We start from the raw sequence: 15577 nt of genomic DNA, 5'->3' as shown, positions 1-15577 counted from the left end.
GTGGCCCTGCTGGTGTGGACAACCGCTGTGTGTGTCTCTTGATAGCTGAGGAACATTTTGTTTAAACAGGATCTTTAAAATGAAGTGAGCACTTGCACGTGATATTTCTGTATTTCTCACTTTGGAAAATAAAATATTTGCCAATTTAATAGAATTTTGACTTTAACATTAATTGTATTTTTATATATTGGTGAGCATATTTTCTGTTAGGTTATTTTCATTTGATTTTACTGGCTGTACCTAGAAGACAATGTGATCTTTTAGGACAAAGCATTGTGAAGTTCTTAGTGTCAGCCCAGGTTCTGATGACCCACAGCTCTCTCGCCTCTGATCTTCATCTCCCCATTCTAAGTTTTCCTTCCCACTTTTAATTCCTAACCCAACCCTGCCTCTTTGAGGAAGCCCCTTGACTGGACAGTTAAAACTGTCTCATTGCTCCTGAGACCTGAACGGCAAGATGTTTCCTTTCAGAAGCCAAGAGCCACAAGGAGAACAGCAACAAGCGTCTTCACGAAATGGGCTCAGAGACGCCACGTTCAGCCAAGCACGTGGGAGGGGTGGGCACCCTGGCTCTGGACTCGTAACAACCTGTGCTTTGATGACAGTCTGCAGGAGCTGCCTGGTGAAGTACCTGGAGGAGAACAACACCTGCCCCACCTGCAGGATCGTGATCCACCAGAGCCACCCGCTACAGTACATCGGGTGAGTGTGGGTGTTCCAGGCCTCAGGATGTGGGTGAGCGCCCCAGGCGTCCGTGTGAGTGTGGGCGTTCCAGGCCTCAGGATGTGGGTGAGCGCCCCAGGTGTCCATGTGAGTGTGGGCGTTCCAGGCCTCAGGATGTGGGTGAGCGCCCCAGGTGTCCGTGTGAGTGTGGGTGTTCCAGGCCTCAGGATGTGGGTGAGTGCCCCAGGTGTCCGTGTGAGTGTGGGTGTTCCAGGCCTCAGGATGTGGGTGAGCGCCCCAGGTGTCCGTGTGAGTGTGGGTGTTCCCAGGCCACAGTACATGGCTGAGTGCCCCAGGCGTCCGTGTGAGTGTGGGTGTTCCAGGCCTCAGGATGTGGGTGAGCGCCCCAGGTGTCCGTGTGAGTGTGGGTGTTCCCAGGCCACAGTACATGGCTGAGTGCCCCAGGCGTCCGTGTGAGTGTGGGTGTTCCAGGCCTCAGGATGTGGGTGAGCGCCCCAGGTGTCCGTGTGAGTGTGAATGTTCCAGGCCTCAGGATGTGGGTGAGCGCCCCAGGTGTCCGTGTGAATGTGAATGTTCCAGGCCTCAGGATGTGGGTGAGCGCCCCAGGTGTCCGTGTGAGTGTGGGTGTTCCCAGGCCACAGTACATGGCTGAGTGCCCCAGGCGTCCGTGTGAGTGTGGGTGTTCCAGGCCACAGTACGTGGGTGAGTGCCCCAGGCGTCCATATGAGTGTGGGTGTTCCAGGCCTCAGGATGTGGGTGAACGCCCCAGGTGTCCGTGTGAGTGTGGGTGTTCCCAGGCCACAGTACGTGGGTGAGCGCCCCAGGTGTCCATGTGAGTGTGGGTGTTCCCAGGCCACAGTACGTGGGTGAGTGCCCCAGGCGTCTGTGTGAGTGTGGGTATTACAGCCACAGTATGTGGGTGTGCCCCCACGTGTCCATGTGAGTGTGGGCGTTCCCAGGCCACAGTACGTGGGTGAGTGCCCCAGGCGTCTGTGTGAGTGTGGGTATTACAGCCACAGTATGTGGGTGTGCCCCCACGTGTCCATGTGAGTGTGGGTGTTCCCAGGCCACAGTATGTGGGTGAGTGCCCCAGGGGTTCATATGAGTATGGGCATTCCCAGGCAAAAGTACGTGGCTGAGTGTCCCCAGGTGTCTGTGTGAGTGTGCAAGTTCCAGACCACAGTACATGGTTGAGTGCCCCCAGGTGTTCATGTGAGCCTGGGCATTCCCAGGCTGTAGTATGTGGCTGAGTGTCCCCAGGCATCTGTCTGAGTGTGGGCGTTCCAGGCCACAGTATGTGGGTGAGTGCTCCCAGGCATCTGTGTGAGTGTGGGTGTCCCCAGGCCATAGTATTGTGGATGGATGAGTACCCCCAGGCATCCGTGAGTGTGGACATTCCCAAGCCACAGTACATGGGTGAGTACCCCAGGTGTCTGTGTGAGTGTGGACATTCCCAGGCCACAATCCGTGGGTGAGTGCCCCAGGTGTCTGTGTGAGTGTGGGTGTTCCCAGGCCACAGTAAGTGGGTGAATGCCTCAGGTGTCTGTTTGAGTGTGGGCGTTCCAGGCCACAATACGTGGGTGAGTGCTCCCAGGCATCTGTGTTGAGTGTGGGTGTTCCCAGGCCATAGTACTGTGGATGGATGAGTGCCCCCAGGCGTCCATGTGAGTGTGGGCATTCCCAGGCCACAGTACGTGGGTGAGTGCCCCAGGTGTCTGTTTGAGTGTGGGCATTCCCAGGCCACAGTATGTGGACTTACCCCTGGGCCAGCCACTGTTTCTGGAGAGGGCAGCTCTGGCCTGGGTGTCAGTAGAAGGCCAAGGGGCCAGCCAGGTGGAGTGTGTGGTTCTCACACAGATTTGAGGATCGGTCCAAAAGAAGGGAAAGGCTCCTCACACCACAGAGGGTAGGAGAGAGAATTCTGAAGACAAATTTTGAAGAAGGAAAGGCAGATGTGTTTGTTTTTTCCTTTTATTTTAATTAATTAATTTATTTGTTTTGAGACGGAGTTTTGCTGTTGTTGCCCAGGCTGGAGTGCAGTGGTGCAGTCTCAAGCCTCCTGGGTTCACGCAATTCTCCTGCCTCAGCCTCCTGAGTAGCTGGGATTACAGGTGCCTGCCACCATGCCCAGCTAATTTTTATATTTTTAGTAGAGACGGGGTTTCCCCGTGATGGCCAGACTGGTCTCAAACTCCCCACCTCAGGTGATCTGCCCGCCTCAGCCTCCCACAGTGCTGGGATTCCAGATATGAGCCACTGTGCCCAGCCTTGTTTCTCCCTTTTCAAGTTGCATGCAGAGTCTGAAGCGGCACAGCAGCAGCTCAAAGCCTTGCAGAGGAGTGACAGCCACGGTTACCAAATGCAGTGTCCAGACGCCCTCCCTCAGGCTGCCCACGTCTGCCTACCAGTGACAGTACAGCTTGGTCCATGTTTCTCCAGCTTCCTACCCTGGGACCAGTGTGTGCCCGCCCCTTGGATGCACCCCTGTGGTGTGTGTGTCTGCGGCTCACAGTGTCCCTGGGATGAGGCCCCGTGGAGTCTTGGCGCCTCTCAGGGCAGGGAGTGGCTCTGAGCAGCCCCTAATGTAGGGCCCTGTGGGTCCTGCTGTGGGTGAAACCTGGCCGTGGTCACCCAGGTCCTAGAGGCGCAGCGTCTTCTCCTCAGGGATCAGACGCACTTTAGAGAAGGCCAGTTTGGGTGGCGTGGGCGCTGAGGGCCACAGAGCCTGTGGCGTGTCTGTGTGGCACCTAGGTACCACGTGCTTGTGAGGGAGATGTGCCTGCCCGCATGGGCTGAGGCCAAGGCCTGCTCGTCGCCACTCCACAGGCTGGGGCTGGCAGAGACTCTGAGCCTGGTGGCTGTGGGAACTCATGGTCCTTCCCGGAAACGGAGCGGTGTCTGGCAGGACTTGGTCACTACGCCTGTGGCATGACTGGGCCCGTGAGCGGCTACTGCACCTTATAATGGACCAGTGGCTACTGGTCCTTCCTCAGTTATTTGGAGATTACTAATCTGGCACATATGATTTTCTTTTTAAAGAGTGATGTTTAGAATTTAAATTCATTTGAAAGTTAAGAAATTCCTTAGCACCTTTTACTCAACAAAGGAAAACAATTCCTTTTTTTTTTTTAAACTGGATCTTGCTCTGGCAACCCAGGCTGGCATGCAATGGCACAGTCCCACTCACTGTAGCCCCAACCTTCTGCACTCAAGCAATACTCCTGCCTTGGCCTCTAAAGTGCTGTATGGTGGGCGTGACCCGCCATGCCTGGCCCATAATTGCAGTTTATGTTTAAAAATAGTGGCTAGTCGTGGTGGCTCACACCTGTAATCCCAGCACTTTGGGAAGCCAGGCCGGCAGATCACCTAAGGTTGGGAGTTTGAGACCAGCCTGACCAACATGGAGAAACCCATTTTCACTAAAAATACAAAATTAACTGAGCATGATGGCACATGCCTGTAAAATCCAAGCTACTCAGGATGCTGAGGCAGGGGAATTGCTTGAACCTGGGAGGCAGAGGTTGCAGTGAGCCGAGATCATGCCATTGCACTGCAGCCTGGGCAACTAGAGCTAAACTCTATCTCAAAAAAAAAAAAAAATAGCATATAATGGCCAGGAGCGGTGGGTCACACCTGTAATCCCAGCACATTGGGAGGCCGAGGCGGGCAGATCATCTGAGGTCAGGAGTTCAAGACCAGCCTGGCCAACAAGGTAAAATCCCATCTTTACTAAAAATACAAAAATTAGCTGGACGTGGTGGTGTGCGCCTGTAATCTCAGCTACTTGGGAGACTGAGGCATGAGAATCGATTGAACCTAGAAGGCGGAGGTTCCATTGAGCCGAAATCACACCACTGCACTTCAGCCTGGGCAACAGAGTGAGACTCCGTTTAAAACAAAACAAAAAATAGGATACTCAGCTGGGCTCAGTGGCTCACACCTGGATTTCTGACACTTTGGAAGGCCCAGGTGGATGAATTACTTGAGCCCAGGAGTTTGAAACCATTCTGGGCAACAGGGCAAAACCCCACATATGTACAAAAAAAAATTAAAATTAAAAAATTAGCTGGATGTCATGGCAGCGTCTGTGGTCTCAACTACTCAGGAGGTAGAGGTGGGAGGATCAATTGAGCCCAGGAGGCAGAGGTTACAGTGAGCCAAGATCACTGCACTCCAGCCTGAGTGACAGAAGGAGACCGTGTCTCAAAAAAGAAGAAAAGAATAGCATACTGAAGTGGTAACTGTATTTTAAATATCATGCTTACATAATGTTTTCAGAAAACCTTGATGGATAGATGATAAAGATCACAGGAAGGGCCTTATCTTACAGACTTGTTTTGGGGCGGGTGGAGGGGTCAGAGTCTTGATCTTGTTACCCAGGCTGGAGTGCAGTGGTGCCATCTTGGCTCACCGCAACCTCCGCCTCCTGGGTTTAAGCAATTATCTTGCCTCAGCCTCCCGAGTAGCTGGGACTACAGGTGCACGCCACCACACCTGGCTAATTTTTTTATTTTTAGTAGAGAGAGGGTTTCACCATGTTTGCCAGGCTGGTCTCAAACTCCTGACCTCAGGTGGTCTGCCTGCCTCAGTCTCCCAAAGTGCTGGGATTACAGGCGTGAGCCAATGTGCCTGGCCCTTATGGACTTCTCTTTAATTTTTTTTTTTTTTTTTTTTTTTTTTTTTTTGAGACACAGTCTTGTTCTATTGCCAGGCTGGAGTACAGAGGTGCAATTTCACCTCACTGCAACCTCCGCCTCCTGGGTTCAAGCAGTTCCCCTGCCTCAGCCTTCCGAGTAGCTGGTGCATACCACCATGCCTGGCTGACTTTTTGCATTTTTAGTAGAGACGGGATTTCACCATGTTGGCCAGGATGGTCTCATCTCCTGACCTCATGATCTGCCCGCCTCAGACTCCCAAAGTGCTGAGATTACAGGATGAGCCACTGTGCATGGCCGACTTTTCTTTACGTTATTTGGAAACATTCTAGAAAACCCTCTGTTCAGTGGAAATCCCACAAAGACCAGGAGGCCCCAGGAAGCATTCAGTGGGAGGGGCACAGACAGTGTCCCCTGAGCACGTGGGACTCGGGAACCTGGAGTGTCACAGGGATGGTGTCCCCTGAGCATACAGGACACGGGGAACCTGAGGTGTCACAGGGACGGTGTGCCCTGAGTGCACAGGACGCAGGGAACCTGGAGTGTCCCAGGGACGGTGTCCCCTGAGCGCATGGGATGCAGGGAACCTGGGGTGTCACAGGGACGGTGTGCCCTGAGTGCACAGGACGCAGGGAACCTGGAGTGTCCCAGGGACGGTGTCCCCTGAGTGCATGGAACGCAGGGAACCTGGAGTGTCTGCTGGGATGGTCTCCCCTGAGCATATGGGACGGAGGGAACCTGGGGTGTCACAGGGACAGTGTCCCCTGAGCGCATGGGATGCAGGGAACCTGGAGTGTCACAGGGACAGTGTCCCCTGAGCGCATGGGATGCAGGGAACCTGGGGTGTCACAGGGACGGTGTCCCCTGAGTGCATGGAACGCAGGGAACCTGGAGTGTCTGCTGGGATGGTCTCCCCTAAGCATATAGGACGCAGGGAACCTGGGGCGTCTGCTGGGATGGTGCCTCCTGAGAATACAGGACTCAGGGAATCTGGGGTGTCACAGGCACAGTGTCCACTGAATGCATGGGACACGGCAAACCTGGGTGTCTGCTGGGACGGTGTCCCCTGAGCGCACGGGATGCGGGGAATGTGGGCTGTCCAGCAGACAGAGGAACGTGGGGTGTCTGGCAGACAGGGGCATGGGTTCCCAGAGTAACCTTATCTGTCATTTGAAATGTTCATAAGCAGCCCGAGCCCAAATTAAATGAAGCATTAATTGAAGTCATGCAGAGCTTCTGGTGATGCAAACATTTTTTCATTTGTAAACTGGAAGTAAACCTCCAGCAAAGCTCCAGACTTGTGATTCTGACTTTGATACTGTTAAATGGAAAATGTACAGGAGTTGTAGCATTCACATTTCTAGCTAACTCCACCTTTCTGTTCTTTTGCCAGTCATGACAGAACCATGCAAGACATTGTTTACAAATTGGTACCAGGCCTCCAAGAAGGTGAGTGTCTGGCGCCTCCCTGTTCTGTGAGGTCGCAGCCTGCCTCGGCGGTCCCTGCCCACCTGGAAGTTTGGTTCTCGGACGGAAGGCCCTTTCCTTTTGGCCGCGTCACCCGTCTTCTCAGCCCTGCTCTCAGCCGTCTGCATCTCCTTGGCTCCTTTCTTCTTTTGTCTGTCTAAGACGTGCAGATGTCTTTTTCAACCCCTTCTCTTTATTCCTGCAGCAAGTTAAGTGCATGGGACACCCCAGCTCAATGCAGCTCCGAGCCCGCTAGTGACCGGGAAGGAGGTTCTTCCTGGGCCCCACCTCCTGTCCCGGCCCCCCCCATCCCACAGCGGCAGCGTCCCCAACACCAGAGGAGCAGCTGTAGCCCCTCTAAGGCATTCTAGCTGGTGTTCCTAGAAAAACTTCACCATAGCTGGCATGGTGGTGAGTGCCTGTAGTCCCAGCTACTCAGGAGGCTGAGGTGGGAGGATTGCTTGAGCCCAGGAGTTCTGGGCTGTAGTGCACTAGACTGATTGGGTGTCCGTACTAAGTTTGGCATTGATGTGGTGAGCTCCAGGGGCGGGGGACCACCAGGCGGCCTAAGGAGGAGGGGTGAACCGGCCCAGGTCGGAAACGGAGCGTGTCAAAACTCCCATGCTGATCAGTAGTGGGATTGCACCTGTGAATAGCCACTGCACTCCAGACCCTGTCTCTTAAAAAAAAAAAAAAAAAAACTTCACTGTAAAGTCGCATTTCATTTGAATTCAAAGAAATACCAACTAGTACTGTATCCTGAAGGTGGAAATCAGTTGCTTAGGAATCGCTCTACTCAAAGCTCCCGGCTCCTGATGCTCTCGTGGAGGTGGTGGTGATGGTGGTGGCAGCTCTTTGCTGGTGACTGGGAAGGAGGAGCTGAAAGCTCCCGGCTCCTGATGCTCTCGTGGTGGTGGCGGTGGTCGTGGTAGTGACGGCAGCCCTCCGCTGGTGACCGGGAGCGAGGAGCTGGGGAGGGGCTGGGTCACTACCACGTGGGCTGGCCTGGCATTCTGCTCATCAGACCTTTCAGAGGCAGATGCAGAAGCTAAGAATCCACTTGGGCTGGTTCTCACTGTATCTCAGAAGAGGGTTGGAATTCAGAATGCAACTGAATATGCCAGATCTGTTGTAATGCATGACCCAGAGAATAATGCTGTTAGAAGCTCGTTTTCCTACTCACAGAGTTCACGCATGCAGGAGGAATTTAGATTCCCGAGTAAATGTAGATAGAAACAATTAGCCTTTTAATAACTGAAAGTTTTTTGGTCTTGGGTAAAGGCAAAGGATACATTGGAATAAAATGCTGACACCTTAAGAAATGCTTGTGGCCGGGCTCAGTGGCTCACGCCTGTTGTAATCCTAGCACTTTGGGAGGCTGAGGTGGGCGGATCACGAGGTCAAGAGATTGAGACCAGCCTGGCCAACATAGTGGAACCCCGTCTCTACTAAAAATACAAAAATGAGCCAGGCGTGGTGGTGCATGCCTGTAATCCGAGCTACTCTGGAGGCTGAGGCCGGAGAATTGCTTGAACCTGGAAGGCAGAGGTTCTCATGAGCCTAGATCGTGCCACTGTACGCCAGCCTGGCGACAGAGACTCTGTCTCAAAAAAAAAAAAAAAAATGTTTCAGACACGTGGAAGTGGCGGGATCAAGACAGGAACCCCGAGTTTTTGTGACCCCCGCCAGCAGTTTCCTGGCGTGGCCAGTCTTGCTGCCGCTCCCTCAGCCTCGCTCCGTGGCCGTTTAAGAGGCTGCAGTGTATATCCCCAAAAGATAAAGGTTCTTAAAGCTCATAACCACAATACCTTCATAATGTGGAGGAAAATAGTGGAGATTCCTTAATACCAAATAGCCACTCAGCGTTGACATTTCTGATTCTCATAAACGCTGTGCTTTTGGGTTGTTTTCTTTCTTTCTTTCTTTATCTTTTTTAGACAGGGACAGGGTCTCTGTCCTGCACTCCAGGCAGGAGTGCAGTGGTGCTATCACAGCTCACTAGCCTCGACCTTCCAGGCTCAAGTGATTCTTCCACCTCAGCCTGCCAGGTAGCTGGAACTACAGGCAAGCACTCCCATGCCCAGCTAGTTTTCTGTAGGGATAGGGATTTGCTGTGTTGCCCAGGCTGGTCTGGAACTCCTGGACTCAACAATCCCTCTGCCTTGGCCTCCAAGAGTGCTGGGATCCCAGGTGCAAGCCCCTGTGCACAGCCTGTTTTTGTTTATTCCAGTCAGATCCAGAGAGAGCCGCTGACTCCTGGGCCTCCATCGGGTTCCCTCCTGCCTCTGCCCCCATTGTCCTGGGTCGCCCTGTGGCAGTAGACCCTGCTCGAATTCTGGCTGTGTTTTTGGCAAGCCGGCTGCTGCGTGTCCATCAGGGCAGGCGTCCGCCGCTGCGGAGGGTGTGTAGTGAGGTCTGCTGCAGCCTTCGTTCCAGCCTCCTCTTCATTTGTAGCTGGAGTGCTTCCAGAAAGACACACTTTGTTGTTTGGTCCATTTTGTGTAGGAAGGGCTGGGAAAATATGTAATTGTTCCTTCGTTTGTGTCTGAAACAGCAAGCTGGTTTCCCTGCCTCCGCGGCCCCTGCAGTCGGATTTGCTTGTGTGTTCTCCGTGTGGCCAGCGGCACGTCTTCACGCTGGCTCCCAGTCCCTCCACATACCCTGTGCTCTCAGGTGGTCCCTGTGTCCAGGACGAGGGTGTTGGGGCAGCCCTACCTCTTTGACCGAGAGCCCAGGTTCCTCCTAGGGGCAGTGGTGTCTCCAGGCCAGCAGGCCCATGCGTGGTGGCGCCTTCCTGTGGAACTTCAGCTTGCGCAGCACACTGTGTCCAGCTGGGAGCAGGCCACGCGTTCACATACACGTTAGCACGCTCCTATACGGCGTGGATGCTGCCAGCTCCGCTCCACACTGAAGAAGTGGAGAGGTTCTGGAGTGCTCCAGATTCACAGGGCATGGTGCCCTGCCGTCCTCCCTGACAGGCTCCTCTATCTGGCCCCTCTCTCTGGCCCCCATCTTTTCTGTCCGGTTTCTCAAGCTTTCAGTCATTTGTGGCTCTTTAGAAGGAGGGTTCTAACTTTAAAACTCTTAGCGGTGCATCTGTTTTCTTGATGGAGGCCACCTGCAATTTGTTTGGTTTTCTGTGTAGTGCAGACAGTGGTGAACCTGATTTCTCAGACCAGAGGCCTCTTCCTGAAACGCGGGTTAGCTGTGAGGATGCAGCATTGAGAGTCCAGGTGTCTGTTTTGGAGGAGATGCCGGAGGGCTCCCCACCTCTTCCGCCTGGGATCCAGGCAGGCCCTCCACACTGTCCCCCTCCCCTGCTGGGCTCCAGGCCCTCCACGCTGTCCCTCCAGGGAGCTGTCCCTGCCCCCGAAGTAGTGGATGCTTCCCTTCAAATCTTGCTGGAAGGGATTCGTTGTTAGATCAGAGGTGAGGTTAGGTTTTTAGTGGTTTGTTATTTCTTTTTGTTTTTATAATTGTTTTTAGAAACCTGTCTTTGTAGAGGCGACATCTTTATGACATTTATCAAGGCGTCGGTTCTCAGTCTCTGCTCACTCTGGACTCCTTTCACTCAGTGAGTGTGGCATGGCTTTTGCTGTGCCAGGCTCTGCCCGTTCCTGGTGAGGGCCGTGGGGCTGACTCACTCACCAGCCCTCTTTCCACGGATCCTGAGCATGCCTGTCACCTCTTGCTTTAGAAACGTGGGGGCCGGACATGGTGTCTCGTGCCTGTAACCCTAACACTCTGGGAGGCCAAGGTGAGAGGATCCCATGAGCTAAGAATGTTTCTTTACATTTTTAAATAGTTGGAAAAAATCAAAAGTATAGTATTTTATGATGTAAAAATTTAAGAACTGAAATTTCCTGGTGCTTAGTCTTGTCGGAGCACGGCCGCACTGGCTCAGCTGCTGTGCTGTCTGCACCCGTCTGCGGTGCGTCTGAGCGTGCGGCAGGCATGTACTGCATGCTCTAAGCAGCTCTGAGCTGCGCCGGCACTCACCGTCACTGTGTCAGGACGTTTTTATGAGCACTGCACCGCCTTCACTTCAGAACGAGGAGTGGGGAAAAGTGGACTCCCACGTTGTGCTTCAGTGCACAGTGGGTCTGGATCACGTTGTTGCTGAACGGTCATTGTCGATGGAAAGCACGGGGTTCCTCATCCGTGACACTAGCTATGCCGAGAGAAAATAGCCGGCGATGGAGTCACCAGACTAAACACGTCATGGTGTTCCCCACTCAGAGAAAGCAGTGTTTAGAAGATACTGAAAATTTAAAATGGAACGTCTCATCACAGCAGCATTTCATTACGGAAGTGAAAGGAAGATGTGGCTTTAGTTAGAGTCAGCTTCTGGCTGGCTGATTTGTTAGCTGTGCGCCAATGGTGAGTTCATCAAATCAGGCTGGACTGCTGCAGCTGAAGAGCAGTGTCCAGAGACATTAAGCTCATTTTTATTTATTTATTTATATATTTTTTTGAGATGGGGTTTTGCTCTTGTTACCCATGCTAGAGTGCAATGGCGCGATCTCAGCTCACCACAACCTCCGCCTCCTGGGTTCAGGCAATTCTCCTGCCTCAGCCTCCTGAGGAGCTGGGATTACAGGCACACGCCACCACGCCCAGCTCATTTTTTGTATTTTTAGTAGAGACGGGGTTTCACCATGTTGACCAGGATGGTCTCGATCTCTTGACCTTGTGATCCACCCGCCTCGGCCTCCCAAAGTGCTGGGATCACAGGCGTGAGCCACTGCACCCGGCCCTATTAAGCTCATTTTAAAAAAAATTATTATTTTTGAGGTGGGGTTTTGCTTTTGTTGCCCAGGCTGGAGTGCAATGGCACGATCTCAGCTATTGCAACCTCTGCCTCCCGGGTTCAAGTGATTCTCCTGCCTCAGCCTCCTGAGTAGCTGGGACTACAGGCACGCACCACCACGTCTGGCTATTTTTTTGTATTTTTAGTAGAGACGGAGTTTCGGCATGTTGGCCAGGATGGTTGCAAACTCCTGACCTCAGGTGATCCACCTGCCTTGGCCTCCCACACTGTTGGGATGACAGGTGGGAGCCACCGTGCCAAGCCCCAATAAATGTTTCAATGCCTGTATACACCTCACATTGAGTGTCACTATTTTTAATCCTTTTTTTATTCTTAGAGGTGAAAAAGAAACAGGAAGAGCCAAGCATCTGAAGCTGAGTTGTTTTCCACTGTGTCCGCAGGGCTCTCTCCTTTGCACTGACCTGTGTGGCCTTTCTGACTTTCCCGTCACGGCTCTTCTGGAGACTGATGGGGGCAGCGTCCTGCTGTCAGGCCTTTGTTCTGGCCACTGGGATGCAATTATTTATGGGAAACGTTTCCTTTCAAGCTGCTCTCAGATTATTTCAGCATTTCACCTCGTGAGCGTCCAGCACTCCATCTACCCAAGGCCAGCCGCGCCCATCCCCTTGGCTCTCAGGGTCCCCCTCCTCTCTCTACCCAGGCTCTCAGGGTCCCCTCCTGTTTGCCCAAGCTCTCGGGGTGTTCTTCCCTCTGTCCAAGCTTGTGGCCTCATGTGGGCATGGTCCCTGCAGGGTCGGTGTGTATGAGGTACCTGTGTAGATAGGGATATGCTCAGGGCGTTTACCTGGCCTGGCCAGGCTTATGGTGTGTAGGGAGAACAAACATGAGGATAAAAAGTTTGGTGAAGAATTCCTTGGTCATGTAGCACACAAGCTACTTTCAGAGTGATGTCCAGGCTCGGGTGTGAGCAGCTCTGTTCTCACTGTTCTTTGCTGCCTATTGTGTGCTGCTGAGCTGAGACCACACATTTCACTGCGTCGCGTGGTTGTGAACCTAAGGTCACACTTGGAGGGCCCTTACCAAGTCCGTCTTGCTGGGCATCCCTGGAGGGTTGGGCCCCCTGTGCTTGGAGAGCCTTCCCTGGTCCGGCCACTGGGGGCTGCATGTGGGCCCCCTGGAGCTAGAGGGACCTGACGGCAGGTGTGAGTGAGAAGGAAGCTGCCTGTCTTCCTCCAGCCAGTCTCTTCCCTGGAATTTGTGCCAGTGGCTATGGCCACAGACACCAGGTGGCACCAGAGCCCACTGAGAGCAGCCCTCCCTGCAAGCTGTGGACACATGGTCCCAGGGCTGTCGGGCCACAAGCCTCTCTTGGGGGTTCCTCCGTGGTGCCTCTGAGCCGGCAGGGTCTGCCGCAGAGCCAGAACATGGGGAGAACCTGGCGGCAGCTTGGTCTCAGAGCCACGGGTGGCCAGGAAGGCCACTGGCTCAGCCGTGAGGTCAGCAGTGGTGTCTGACGAGGTGCTGAGCTGCTGAGTGTTATCGAGCCCCTGGTGATAGTGGGTTTTGTGACAACGGACGCTCGTAGGTGGCAGCTGAGGTGGGGATACCTGTCCCACATCTGGGCTTCCTGGCCTCGAGCCTGTCCCCCATGGGCTGGCAGGCGAGTACTGGGCTGCGCTTCCTGCCGGGCTGAGCCCTCAGAGCATCCCAGTCTTCATTTGCTGCTGTCTTATTAGTGGCCTTCAAACTTGATACTGCAAATCTGCCATTCTCTTTATGTGATGTGTATGAACAGAAGCGCAGTAGGGTTCGTGCCTGGGTAAGGTTAAAGCCTGTGTATTGATCTTCTGCAGCGGAAATGAGAAAGCAGAGGGAGTTCTATCACAAGCTGGGCATGGAGGTGCCCGGAGACATCAAGGGGGAGACCTGCTCTGCAAAACAGCACTTAGATTCCCATCGGAACGGTGAGCGCACCCTGCATGCTGTCTGGGCATCCGGGGATCCCCGCATGGGGCCTTTCATAAAGAGCCGACTCTGTCTGCCAGGCCCTCCCACAGGCGCTCCCAGAGGCAGTGAGGGCACCTTAGGGTGTGGGAGGTTAGGGTTCAAGGTGCTTCTCCTCACTGGCACCAGTGGGAATGTGGGTGGAGGGGGAAAATGGGGGTCCTGGAGGCTGAGGCCAGCAGGGGAAAGCAGAAGGGCCCCCGAGAGTGCCTGGAGGTGGGGGACAAAGGTTGGAGGGCCTGGGGAAAAAGTAGTGGAAGGTAAACTTCCTGAGACTTGACTGCTTGTTTTACTGTAAAATGGCAGAATAATGGTTGGTTTCTGTGTAAAGTTCATGGTATGTTGAAATCCAAGCGTAGCTCTACAAATTTCCTCATCTTGAGGACATTTTTTTTCCCTAATGGAGCACACGGACTCTGAAGAAGCCTTTAGGCTCCCTGTGTATCCGTCACAGTTGGGGGGTGAGGAGGCCTGGGCCTGTCTGTCTCCATCAGCTTTGTGGGGCCTGGAAGCGCAGCCCTGAGGGGTGGTTAGGAAGCAAGCAGTCCTGTCTGAACCTTTTAACCTGAGGGGAAGTTTTAATTTTAATATCGGAGTTAGAATACTGGGTTTTTAGGAGAAGGCTTTTGGAATGAAGGGATGTGGTCAGCACTGAGCAGCTCTGGGTGGGCCTGGCCATGTGGTGGGTGCGGTGCATGTCTGTGTCCCACACTGGCTCCAGCTGCCCCGACCCACACTGTTCCACATCCTGGGGAGACCCCGGCACACACTTTGCAGACAGCTTTCCTTTGACCCTTACTCCGCTCCAGGTGTCCAGAGTCCCCTGATACTGTGAATTTTTGATGATGTTTGGAGTACAGTGTAGAGTTTTTTAAATGGCTTAACAGTTTGGATTTCATCGTGCATTATGTTCTGTTTGTACGAAAAGGTGAAACCAAAGCAGACGACAGTTCAAACAAAGAGGCTGCAGAAGAGAAGCCGGAGGAGGACAACGACTACCACCGCAGCGACGAGCAGGTTGGGGGTCTCAGGGACACTCGCCCAGGGAGCCGGGAGCAGGTTGGGGGTCTCAGGGACACTCGCCCAGGGAGCCGGGAGCAGGTTGGGGGTCTCAGGGACACTCGCCCAGGGAGCCGGGAGCAGGTTGGGGGTCTCTCTCAGGGACACTCGCCCAGGGAGCCGGGAGCAGGTTGGGGGTCTCTCTCAGGGACACTTGTCCAGGGAGCCGGGAGCAGGTTGGGGGAGGGCTCGAGGACACCCCTGTATTATTAGTGCTTGCCCAGGGAGCTGAGAGCAGGTAGGGGGCACTGGGGCTCAAGGATGCTCCTGGATTAGTGCTCCCCCATGGAGCCGGAAGCAGGCTGGGGGGGCTTGAGGACTCCTGTATTAGTGCTCCCCCAGGGAGCTGGGAGCAGGTGGGGTGGCGGGGCTTGTGGATGCTCCTGTATTAGTGCTCACCCCGCAGTGCCAGGTGCACCAAGGGAGGGAGCATGCCAGAGACCTTCCCTCGGGATGAAGGGAGCAGTGACACCCCAGCACCCAAGGGCTGCTATTTTCTTCCTCCCGATTTCTTCCTTTTTCTTTTTATAAAATTACCAGATGAACCTGTGCTTGTGGTTGTGCCTGGCTGGTATAAAAGATGGCTGGTCAGCACAGGCTTTGACCTCTCGGCCCCACGGCCGAGCTTTGTGTGAGCTGTTGGCACCTTTTCCTCTGGGCGCATCTCTGTGCATCCGTGAATGTTACGTGAAGGAAAGCAGAGCCCAGCAGTGTATTGGAAGGAAAGAGAGTGAGCAAGGAGGGCTCGTCTCATGACATTTACGGTATCGCCAGATGTAGACAGAAAAAACTACACGGTCACAGAGATGCAGTAAAAGAGTCTGATGCGGACAGGCGCAGCGGCTCAAGCCTGTAATCCCAGCACTTTGGGAGGCCGAAGCAGGTGGATCACGAGGTCCGGAGGTTGAGACCAGCCTGAACAATATGGTGAAACCCT

General features: G+C 53.8%; 1 protein-coding gene across 10 annotated transcripts in view; it reads left to right on the top strand.

Annotated features, from left to right (window-relative positions):
- Nucleotides 1–15577, top strand: part of PCGF3 (polycomb group ring finger 3) — a 73795-nt gene that overhangs the window by 32202 nt on the left and 26016 nt on the right. For 8 of the 10 annotated variants that reach the window (XR_013533241.1, XR_013533239.1, XR_013533240.1 and 5 more), the window contains 4 exons: nucleotides 606–702; nucleotides 6733–6788; nucleotides 13431–13541; nucleotides 14510–14598. Coding sequence is in view for 7 of the 10 variants with exons in the window: in XM_078367767.1 (XP_078223893.1) it covers nucleotides 606–702; nucleotides 6733–6788; nucleotides 13431–13541; nucleotides 14510–14598 (353 nt within the window). In the remaining 3 variants the exon portion in view is untranslated. Of the gene's footprint in view, nucleotides 1–471; nucleotides 703–6732; nucleotides 6789–13430; nucleotides 13542–14509; nucleotides 14599–15577 lie in introns of all 10 variants that reach the window. The other 2 variants (XM_078367765.1, XM_035294410.3) reach the window with 1 other exon arrangement.

Source organism: Callithrix jacchus, chromosome 3, assembly GCF_049354715.1.
Source record: "Callithrix jacchus isolate 240 chromosome 3, calJac240_pri, whole genome shotgun sequence".
NCBI lineage: Eukaryota > Metazoa > Chordata > Mammalia > Primates > Cebidae > Callithrix > Callithrix jacchus.
This window is presented reverse-complemented; position numbering and strand designations above follow the sequence as displayed.